The sequence below is a fragment of the Neoarius graeffei genome, chromosome 1 (genome assembly GCF_027579695.1).
Source record: "Neoarius graeffei isolate fNeoGra1 chromosome 1, fNeoGra1.pri, whole genome shotgun sequence".
Classification (NCBI taxonomy): domain Eukaryota; kingdom Metazoa; phylum Chordata; class Actinopteri; order Siluriformes; family Ariidae; genus Neoarius; species Neoarius graeffei.
In genome coordinates this window covers 33,278,099-33,290,034 of record NC_083569.1, presented here as the reverse complement: position 1 = coordinate 33,290,034, position 11,936 = coordinate 33,278,099, and the positions used below count along the sequence as shown (strand labels likewise).

Genomic DNA, 11,936 nt, shown 5'->3' with positions numbered 1-11,936 from the left:
TGGTAAGCAAACTTTCACCAATTTCAATACCTTCTGGTTCATGGTTGAATACCCTTTTGAACATAGCAAGAAACTGCTCATATGATGTAGTTTGTTCTTGGTCTTTGCCCCATACTGCGCTTGCCCAGCATAGCATTTTGCCGGAGAGAAAAGAGAGGAATTTAGCGATGTTATGCTTATTGGAGAGATTCAGCATGGTGGCAAAATACATAGAGCATTGAAGCACGAAACCCTTACAGGTGAGGGCATCTCCAGCAAACTTCTCAGGTGCAGGGAGTTGTAGCGTGGAGCTAGGAAGAGATTCAGGGCACGGTAGGAGGGCCTGCGACATCACAGTGGTCAGCTGCATTAGGCGGGTGTTGAGGTCCGCTAGCATCTGTTGATGTTCTCCCAGTAGGCGACCCTGAGCATTCAAAGCAGTCCACTTTGCTTCTTCCACTACATCCATGATGGCGAAGTATTCTGTCAGAGTGCAGGCACTTATGGATGTAAATGCAGAGGAGAGCAAGAAAGCAGACTGTCAATGAAGCCAAAACGATAGACAAGAATCGAGGTCAGGAAACAAGTGAGGGTCAGTCGATCAGCAAACAACATAGAGGAGATGAGACAAAGAGTGTAAATGAAGGAAGACTAGCAAAGGTCAGAAACTAGAGAAGCAGATAAAGAAATACAAGGCTTGGTATGAACTGGGTAGATACAGAATAATATTTTGCATTGGAGTGGAGTGTGAGAGTGGTTTATATAGGAAAGGGGCTAATTAAGGAAATAAGTGTCAGCTGTAGTTAATATTCGGGAGACAGAGGGCGCTGCGAGTCTTGGGGATTGTAGTCTTGAATGTCTATGTTTGTAGTTCGAATGTCGACAGCAGATTTACTGACACATGGTGACTATTACAAAGTATTGTGTTAATAAGGTTTATACAACAACACATTGGTAAACTCACACCATTGCCAGTGACATATATTAATAGTGACTTAATGAATCATGGTAGTAATGTTTGCATCAGTTGACAAATGACAGTTTCACATTATTATAATAATGACAAATAACCAAATATGTTTAATTTCAAGAACTTTTATTTCTGTGAGATCACTTAATTGTACTGTCTACATTGTACAGTACACATCCAAACTTAACATTACAATTCTAATACATACTATACAGCATTTAGGACTAACAGTTAAAAGTAATCATTGCAGTAGATACTATTTAAAAAAAACCCTCAAATTTATGACATCATTCTGGAACACTTGAATAATTGTAAAATGAAGACATGGTGGTCAACTGAACTTATGTGAATTGAAATTGTATAGCTAAATTACAGTTTATATATCCTTTGCATTAAGAATGAATCGTTGGGATTATATCAAATATCACTTGATAAATTGGCCAACTACTGTATACCACAGCTGTTTAGGGAATGATCCCATAATCTTGTACTGTACAAATTGCTAAATCAGACAAATATAATAAAAATATTGATTTTACTTTTTCATTTGACCTTTTGACATTTTGTAAGCTACAGCTATGCAGTTGTATAATATTGTAATTATATCTATATTTCAATCAATATCTGTAATCTGTTAAGGCCAGTTGTCACCCATATATTTTGAATGAGATAACATAATATTTTAATTAATTACAATTTCTACTTTCTTTGTGTCATTTAATTTTGCAGTGTAATGATCATTAGGCAGCTGCTGTTCTATCGAGCGATCTCTTCTTTCGGCTACCTGTGTTCACTGGGCGGATCTTAATTTCTGTATAGTCCAGGGACATGAGGTGGCCCTTCCATGGCTCCCAGTTCACCCCCTAGTGGTAAAGGTTCAGGAAAACTTCAGGAAAAGTCTGAACGACATTCAACAGGAAGTGAAAATCATGACCGCATGCTTCCTTATTTCTCAACTAAATAATTCTTCTCTTGTGAATGGTTAGTTGCAGCAAGACAGTTACAGACAGCTGTTATTTTCTCCAAAGAAGCTTAATCAAATTAATTGGTGGGGTGCAAATAATTTTGAAACCAGTGTTTTTCAGGAAAAAAAATACTCAAGAAAACGTTTTTTAAAGATAGTAAAATGAAACTATATAGTTCAAAATCTTCATTAATATATTTATTTCATAAAGACAGGCCTGAGTTTCCCAAAAGCATTGCAACACAAAGTTAAATAGAAGACCGAGCAGCACAATGAACGCTCTCTGTCCTAGTTAAGAAACTCTTCAATTAAAAGTCACTTTCTGTCTGAAAGTAATGATGGACTGTCATTTCTCTTGACTTAGTTGAGCAGTTCTTGACATAATATGATTTACTACAGTTGTGGAAAAGGGCCATTTACTGTATTTTTATTATTTGGTATTTACTGTTTGATCTCAAACACAGTAAGAAGGAAAGAAATTCCACTAATTAACTTTTGACGAGGCACCTGTTAAATGAAAAGCATTCCAGGTAACTACCTCATGAAGCTGGTTAAGATAATGTCAATCGTGTGCAAAGTGTCATCAAAGTAAACACTGGCTACTTCGAAGAATTTAAAATATTAAAAAAGTAAACCCCCCATGTTTTTGTTCACCACATATAGTGGTGCTTGAAAATTTGTGAACCCTTTAGAATTTTCTATATTTCTGCATAAATATGACCTAAAACATCATCAGATTTTCACACAAGTCCTAAAAGTAGATAAAGAGAACCCATTTAAACAAATGAGACAAAAAATATTATACTTGGCCATTTATTTATTGAGGAAAATGATCCAATATTACATATCTGTGAGTGTCAAAGGTATGTGAAACTCTAGGATTAGCACTTAATTTGAAGGTGAAATTAGAGTCAGGTGTTTGTCATCCCATTGATTGAAATCAGGTGTGAGTGGGCACCCTGTTTTATTTAAAGAACAGGGATCTATCAAAGTCTGATCTTCACAACACATGTTTGTGGAAGTGTATCATGGCATGAACAAAGGAGATTTCTGAGGACCTCAGAAAAAGTGTTGTTGATGCTCATCAGGCTGGAAAAGGTTACAAAACCATCTCTAAAGAGTTTGGACTCCACCAATCTAGAGTCAGACAGATTGTGTACAAATGGAGGAAATTCAAGACCATTGTTACCCTCCCCAGGAGTGGTTGACCAACAAAGATCGCTCCAAGAGCAAGGTGTGTAATAGTTGGCGAGGTCACAAAGGACCTCAGGGTAACTTCTAAGCAACTGAAGGCATCTCTCACTTTGGCTAATGTTAATGTTCATGAGTCCACCATCAGGACAACACTGAACAACAAATGGTGTGCATGGCAGGGTTGCAAGGAGAAAGCCACTGCACTCTAAAAAGAACATTGCTGCTTGTCTGCAGATTGCTAAAGATCATGTGGACAATCCAGAAGGCTATTGGAAAAATGTTTTGTGGATAGATGAGACCAAAATAGAACTTTTTGGTTTAAATGATTAGCGTTATGTTTGGAGAAAGGAAAAGACTGCATTCCAGCATATTAACCTTCTCCCATCTGTGAAACATGGTGGTGGTAGTATCATGGTTTGGGCCTGTTTTGCTGCATCTGGGCCAGGACAGCTTGCCATCATTGATGGAACAATGAATTCTGAATTATACCAGCGAATTCTAAAGAAAAATGTCAGGACATCTGTCCATGAACTGAATCTCAAGAGAAGGTGGGTCATGTAGCAAGACAACGACCCTAAGCACACAAGTCGTTCTCCCAAACAATGGTTAAAGAAGAATAAAGTTCATGTTTTGGAATGGCCAAGTCAAAGTCCTGACCTTAATCCAATTGAAATGTTGTGGAAGGACCTGAAGTGAGCAGTTCATGTGAGGAAACCCACCAACATCCCATACTTGAAGCTGTTCTGTATGGAGGAATGGGCTAAAATTCCTCCAAGCCGGTGTGCAGGACTGATCAAGTTACCAGAAACGTTTAGTTGCAGTTATTGCTGCACAAAGGGCTCACACCAGATACTGAAAGCAAAGGTTCACATAGTACTTTTCCATTCACAGATATGTAATATTGGATCATTTTCCTCAATAAATAAATGACCAAGTATAATAATTTTGTCTCATTTGTTTAACTGGGTTCTCTTTATCTAAAAGTTCTAAAAAAAAGTTCTAAAAATTCTAAAAGGTTCACAAACTTTCAAGCATCACTGTAATTCCAAATATGTTCCATATGTTATTTCATCGTGTTAATGTCTTCAGTATTGTTCTACAATGTAGAAAATAGTCAAAATACTATGAATAAGTAGGTGTGTCCAAACTTCTGACTGGTACTGTGTATATCAGGAAATACACAAGTATAATTACAACCCCGATTCCAAAAAAGTTGGGACAAAGTACAAATTGTAAATATAAACGGAATGCAATGATGTGAAAGTTTCAAAATTCCATATTTTATTCAGAATAGAACATAGATGACATATCAAATGTTTAAACTTAGAAAATGTATCATTTAAAGAGAAAAATTAGGTGATTTTAAATTTCATGACAACACCACATCTCAAAGTTGGGACAAGGCCATGTTTACCACTGTGAGACATCCCCTTTTCTCTTTACAACAGTCTGTAAACGTCTGGGGACTGAGGAGACAAGTTGCTCAAGTTTAGGGATAGGAATGTTAACCCATTCTTGTCTAATGTAGGATTATAGTTGCTCAACTGTCTTAGGTCTTTTTTGTCGTATCTTCTGTTATATGATGCACCAAATGTTTTCTATGGGTGAAAGATCTGGACTGCAGGCTGGCCAGTTCAGTACCCGGACCCTTCTTCTACGCAGCCATGATGCTGTAATTGATGCAGTATGTGGTTTGGCATTGTCATGTTGGAAAATGCAAGGTCTTCCCTGAAAGAGACGTCATCTGTATGGGAGCATATGTTGCTCTAGAACCTGGATATACCTTTTACCATTGATGGTACCTTTCCAGATGTGTAAGCTGCCCATGCCACACACACTAATGCAACCCCATACCATCAGAGATGCAGGCTTCTGAACTGAGCGCTGATAACAACTTGGGTCGTCCTTCTCCTCTTTAGTCCGAATGACACGGCGTCCCTGATTTCCATAAAGAACTTCAAATTTTGATTCCTCTGACCACAGAACAGTTTTCCACTTTGCCACAATCCATTTTAAATGAGCCTTGGCCCAGAGAAGACATCTGCGCTTCTGGATCATGTTTAGATAAGGCTTCTTCTTTGAACTATAGAGTTTTAGCTGGCAACGGTGGATGGCACGGTGAATTGTGTTCACAGATAATGTTCTCTGGAAATATTCCTGAGCCCATTTTGTGATTTCCAATACAGAAGCATGCCTGTATGTGATGCAGTGCCGTCTAAGGGCCCGAAGATCACGGGCACCCAGTATGGTTTTCCGGCCTTGACCCTTACACACAGAGATTCTTCCAGATTCTCTGAATCTTTTGATGATATTATGCACTATAGATGATGATATGTTCAAACTCTTTGCAATTTTACACTGTCGAACTCCTTTCTGATATTGCTCCACTATTTGTCGGCACAGAATTAGGGGGATTGGTGATCCTCTTCCCATCTTTACTTCTGAGAGCCGCTGCCACTCCAAGATGCTCTTTTTATACCCAGTCATGTTAATGACCTATTGCCAATTGACCTAATGAGTTGCAATTTGGTCCTCCAGCTGTTCCTTTTTTGTACCTTTAACTTTTCCAGCCTCTTATTGCCCTTGTCCCAACTTTTTTGAGATGTGTTGCTGTCATGAAATTTCAAATGAGCCAATATTTGGCATGAAATTTCAAAATGTCTCATTTTCAACATTTGATATGTTGTCTATGTTCTATTGTGAATACAATATCAGTTTTTGAGATTTGTAAATTACTGCATTCCATTTTTATTTACAACTTGTACTTTGTCCTAACTTTTTTGGAATCGGGGTTGTAGATTGTTTCAATATGTGCATGCATTTGCAAGAAATGCACATCCTAGATTCAGTTTGACTTTTCTGAGTGCTCTTGATCACATTTGAGAATATCTGAAGGTATGGTACATAATAAACATGTTGATTAATATTGCAACAGTAGCTGCAAAAATCATGCATCTAATTTTCAGCGACAAGTGAATTTTAAATTTAATCTTTACATTTACATTTTGTTAGTGAAAAGTCATCTGATGTTTTCACACGATTCTTAAAAACACCAAGCAGAAATCATCAGAAAGAATATTTTGCTACTGTCATTCCAAGTGAATCACACAACAATAAATCCCCTATATTTGCTGTTGTTTCACCTTCGTATGCATGTACCATAAGATAAATTTTAATTTTATGCTGTAGGAAACTACAGTATTGCAGAACTCAGAGTGCTGCAATATACATGCACATAGATGAAGTTTCTGGTGTGAAGGTTTATAAATGTGAATATATTCAGGGCACTGATGTTCCTCTCCCTCTGTCAGGGATGCTCAGCTCTACCGCTGGACAATCCAGGGTTTTACAAACACCTCATTCAGTTCACTAGCTTCAGGGTTAGTGATCAAGGTAATTACCTAACTGAACTACAGCCCTCCAGTTCTGGGTTTGTGTACCCCTTCTCCATATTACGACATTCTTTTTATCCCTTACAGTTTTGGAGGCAATACTGGTTTGATGGTGCCCTCTGCTGGCCATCAACCTACATGTATATTTAAATGCCAAGCAGCTGAGATTAAGAGCGATCTTCATCATGCTCTCATTACACTAAAGACTACACAAGTAAACCACTAACTGAAAAATTCCTCAACATAAAACATTTCTATAAAGTTTTTGAAAAGGTAAACTTTTATCTGACTAAAGCTTACCATGCTGTGTCTGTTGTCCTTAAATTTGCCATTTAAGTTGGCTAAGTGGCAGTTTTTGTACCACCAGGCACCATGGTGTGTGAAAGCACAATTACCCAGGGCAATGTCATTGTCTGAATCGAAAGTAGTGAAAGGTCTGCCCTGGTGGTAGGTCATAGCATCGCCTATGGCAAAAAGAGGTTATTAGAAAATAATGTAGCTTATAATTTACATCAGACATAAGAAGAGGTTGGTATGTATTTATTTTCTGGCAACATGTGTCTTCCTTACCTGCATTTCCTCTATAATTGCCAATAGTGAGCTTAAATTTCTGCTTGGCTGATCCTACTTTGAAGTCATCATAGATAGCGTAAGCACGCTCACTTTCCAAGCCCAGATCAAAGCGCACTTCATACTTTGTGCTCATGTTGGTCAACGCATGGATGTTCTCCAGGCCTAGATAACACAACACAGGTACAGTGCCTGATGTGAAAATTGTAGCCTTTTTTTTTTCTTGCTTCTTCCCAAGCACTATATATATATGAATGATACAACATTATTTTTTGTTCCTAGTGCTTCCCAACAGGTTTGATATTAAGTTTGAATTTGAGTTTCATATCAATACAAAATGTATATTTGTAGACTTTCATTGTAGATTTATTTTTAGTACCAAGCCAGAATTCATCAGTGAGTTCCCCAAAGCCTTGCATGTACTGTCTCCAGCGTTTCATGAAATCTAGCTTGCCAGTATTGCGTCTCTGAAGAATCTTGATAAAGAGAGAGAGAAAACCAAAGACAATGCTGAGAAAACTTTCATCTATTGTCATTTTATGTATTTATGATCATACATAATATGAATTTATGTACAAACTGTAAAAGATGTATGAAATATAATGAGATTCAACTGGCCTTTTTATATTTGTATCTTTTCAGACAATACATTAACTTACAATCCAGCCACCACCATCTGTGCTCATGTCGCAAAACACTTGCATTGACTTATTGTGGTCATTGCCCACGTATATAGTGTAAACTCTACTCTCCATGTTCCCATTCTTCATAATCTGTGTACAATCCATAGGGAAGGGATAGGCTGCTCCTACTGCAAAGACCCAAAATAGCATTAGATTTTAAAAATGACTGCAAAAAAAACCACAAGGCAAGAATAATGCCCATACTGAAACACATTGTAAGCAAAAACAAGATTGTGTTATTCTAATTCATCACACTCCATTTCTACTTCAGCGCTGTAATTATGCTGATTTTATCCTTTACTTTTATTCGGGCCTCATTTTTATCCATCACCTACTAGAGCATCAGTAAAAAGGGCCTAAACAAAAAAATGTGTTGGAGTTAGTAAAAAGAAATGGTTAATTTCTTTCAGTTTAATAACATAATAGATGTAATTCACCTATTCAATACATCTTTACAACTTACTACTATAATAAAAGGCATAAGTGTGTTACTTTACCAGTGACAAATATGGTCTCCACAACTTTGCTCCTTTTTGATCCTCTGTAGGCAATCAGAGTGACAATATACTTCTTCCCATTGGCCAGACCAGAAAGGCTAAATCTGGTATCTCCTGCAACAAAGTCCCTCTCAACAGTCTGGAAAAAAAATGGGGCATTGCATATGGATGTCATAATGTTTACCATTATGGTTGTAACAAAATGCTGTTCAATACAGAAGATGTAGAATGTGTAAAGATTAGCAGTCCACATACCTGCATACTACCGTCATCAGGCCTGTAACTAAGAATGTAGCCATCGATGTGAGCCTGAGGAGGATCCCAGGTTAGAGCTGCAGAATCCCTCTTAACATCAACAGCTTTCAGATTCTTTGGAGCATCAATTTCTGAAAATACCAAGAAAAAGTGAAGTTTACTAATCCATCTACTTTCCAAAGGAGACTCAATGATGTGGGGAACTGGGCATGACAGGACAAGAGTATGTCCAAGATTCTAAATTTGAAGTCACAGGTCTCCACATTTGCATTGTACAGACTGTTTCTGTGTTTATTTCACAACTCAGTTAGGGTGTCAGTTTTTTAGATTTATTATCTGTTACCAGCTAACAATTAAATAATTTAAATAACGTTATAATCTTGTCCACAATATTTGTATGTGACCTCTTGTCAGGTCTGTGCCTGCTTGCGCTAAAGACTCCACTTCCCAGCATTCCCAGCGACCTTCAAATATGACTGCCATAGACTACAGCGCCCATCCTGCACTTCATCACTCACAGGCCCCTGATTACTAATTGCACTCACCTGTTCACAATCACTTCACACAGCTCACTGTTTAATGACTTCAGTTTTGCAAGTTACTATGAATGGCATGGTGCTGGTGCTTCACATCAAGAAGGTTCTGGGTTTAAGCCCATTGGCTGGTGGGGCCTTTTCTGTGTGGGTTCCCCCCCATAGTCCAAAGATATGCAGTTAGGTTAACTGGCTACTCTAACTTATCCATGGGTGTGAATGGCTGTTTTCCAAGCCTGGAAATGGAAGGGTTGTGGCAGGAAGGGCACCTGGTGTAAAACTATGCTTCAGTTAATGACATGTGGCTTGATCGGGTCTCTGTGGCAGTGACCCCATATCCATATGTGGGACAAGCTGGAAGGTGTTTTTTTTTTTTTTTTCTGTTTGTAGTAAACAATGTTATTGTTGGTCTGACATTACTAAGCCTTTGCTAGTCTGTGCTGTTATTCCGATTTGGCTTGTGCTCTTTTGCCTGTGTTTTGATATCTTGTCTAAACATTGCCTGTCTTGATGCTGTGTTTTGGATTTGTCTTCCAGTTTGCCTGACTAAACTCTTTTTTCTGCTTTTTACATCTGTTTGTCACCTGCCTTTTTCAAGACTTGTGAAAAACATCCAGTTGGGAAACAAAGATAACGGTTTCTTGTTTTTAGTGTAACCAGTAGGTGCTGACTGTCTTGTTTTGGTTCTCATTGTTTTTCCATTAAAGCTAGATGGCCTTTTGATTTCATAAAACTAGAAGTTTAGTTCCCTCTATTTGGTCAGTTTTTCTGTAATATCTCAATACTGGGCCATTCTGTGGCTGGGAAGTTATTTAATTTGAGGGGATTCCCTAGCAAAATAATGTGCATGAAATTGTTTGCTTGACTGTGCAAAGCAAGCAGAGGAAGTCTGTGTGCGCATGTGCAGCTTTACCACCTTCTGGGTTTCATGGCAGCTGGCATCCAGTGTTGCATTACTGCCATCTACAGGTTTACTTTGTGCACTGACAGTTGCATAATTCTGTTGCTAAATGAACAGCTGATCACTCTGATATTTATTAGTTTAGCCCTGTGTTTCCTTTCCTTTGCAACATGATGTCTTTCTTGTTTTTCCATGACAGTAGTTCTCTCTCTCTCTCTCGTTTCAAATTTGTATCCTGCAGTGCCTTCTGCAAACGGGGGAAAGCCCACCATGTGATGCATGTATCTTGAATTGGGTCATGCTGAAGCAGACAAAAATAGAGAATTTAGGGCTGTGGGTGTTTTGTGGTGGTGTTGGTTTTTTCCTTTTTTTTTTTTTTTTTTTTTAAAAAGGAAATCTATGACTCCATGCAGTAGCTTTTGGTCCCCTAAACAAAAATAATTGGGTCTCAAGAAAGTTATTTTTATGGCCTACACTTGAGAAATCTGAAAGGCAGTCTACCTTTTAAATATCTCTGGGACATTCTGGAACGGCATACACACTGTGCATCTGCCACAAACAGTCTTGCACTCAAGTCTCCATCAGTGAACAGTTAATAGCATCAAGAAGATATACTTCATGTTTACATATTTGCCCTTTTTGACCATGGAGCACACGGTTATAGCAGTGTTCTATTTCTCACACTATCCAGTGTCCCCCAGCTGAGGACTGGTTCCCTTTTAAGGCTTCTTCCTCATGCTGTCTCGGAGTTTTTCCTGGTCACCATCACCTCTGGCTTGCTCATTAGGGATAAATTTATAAATTGGTGTAAAATTGAAATCCAGAACTTATATTTCTGTAAAACTGTTTTGTGACCATGTTAAGTGCTATATAAAATGAGTATGCTGTGTGCTGCCACAGCCAAGTAAAACCAAAATTGTGGTTGAACCAAGCATTTTAGGATCACCAGCTGCTTATGAAAGCATGTTGCTACCAAAAAAATGCATAATATTCTGGTAATGTAGAGACTCCTGCTGGCTTTGCAATAAATCAAAAGCAATGTCATGGTCTTCAAGTTGCACAATAAAATATATATGAGAGAGAGGGAGACCGTGCACCCTGGTTTCTGGACCTCCACTGTTTTTGTAGTAACCACCCAAGACTGGTGGTGTGAACATGTCAGGTTCTAGAGAGACTCCGTATATGCTTTCACATAAATGTAACTGTTTTAAGTCATTGAGAGGTATTCCGCTGTTACTGCTACAAAGGTACTTCTTTGCTGCATAGATTAAGTTAGACAACATAGAAACACTGGCTATAAGAATAGACTCCAGGTTTCAGACCAGTGAACTGGTAGAAGGTGCATCCTCATAGGAACAATTAGCAAAACTGCAGCTCACTATGTAACCATCATTCACCATCTGCATACACTCTTCCTCATGACACTCAAACAAGAGATTAGTTGGACAATCTACTTGGAAGCATCAATTTACTGTGTATAAGCCAAATGAGCAGCATTAAGCTTTTGACAGCCTTTCTGTGGAAGTGAAAATTCTGCTGTTTAAAAAGTAAAAGGCTGCAATTATGGATCATATTCTTTGGCAAAAAAAATAGATGACATTTTCTGCATTGTATAAAGATTTATAGCTTTGTGCAATAAAAGGAATATACTGTATTAAGTAGATTCTGAATATCAGGGTTTTTGTTTTTTAAATGGCATAATGTATGTCTTAACAAAGTACAGTATAACTCATGCAAGAAGGAGCAAATTGATTGTCCAAATCAGCTAAATACCAAATTCTAGTGAGGTATTAATCAATATTTTCCATTTGTTATGGAAATAAATGTTAGAAATCCACAGAAGGATAATCAGGTCTGAAAATCCCAATCTGGGTTACAGAGATTGAGTTTTTGAAGCAATTTAGAAAGTTTTGTGACTTGATTCTTAAATATAAAAAGGCTGGTAATGGGTGATTTACTGCAAAAACAGTATACAGTCCTTTTTTTTATATTGTCTGT

At 37.9% G+C, this 11,936-nt stretch overlaps 1 protein-coding gene across 4 annotated transcripts in view; it reads right to left on the bottom strand.

Moving 5' to 3' along the window:
- Nucleotides 1–1,091: 1,091 nt before the first annotated feature.
- tnn (tenascin N) overlaps nt 1,092–11,936 on the bottom strand; it is a 43,548-nt gene continuing 32,703 nt past the window's right edge. For all 4 annotated transcript variants that reach the window (XM_060931116.1, XM_060931107.1, XM_060931099.1 and 1 more), the window contains 7 exons: nt 8,505–8,635; nt 8,250–8,388; nt 7,729–7,880; nt 7,449–7,545; nt 7,070–7,234; nt 6,800–6,963; nt 1,092–1,812 (listed from right to left, as the gene is read on the bottom strand). In XM_060931116.1, coding sequence (XP_060787099.1) covers nt 1,690–1,812; nt 6,800–6,963; nt 7,070–7,234; nt 7,449–7,545; nt 7,729–7,880; nt 8,250–8,388; nt 8,505–8,635 — 971 coding nt within the window. In that variant the 3' untranslated portion in view covers nt 1,092–1,689. The remainder of the gene's footprint in view (nt 1,813–6,799; nt 6,964–7,069; nt 7,235–7,448; nt 7,546–7,728; nt 7,881–8,249; nt 8,389–8,504; nt 8,636–11,936) is intronic.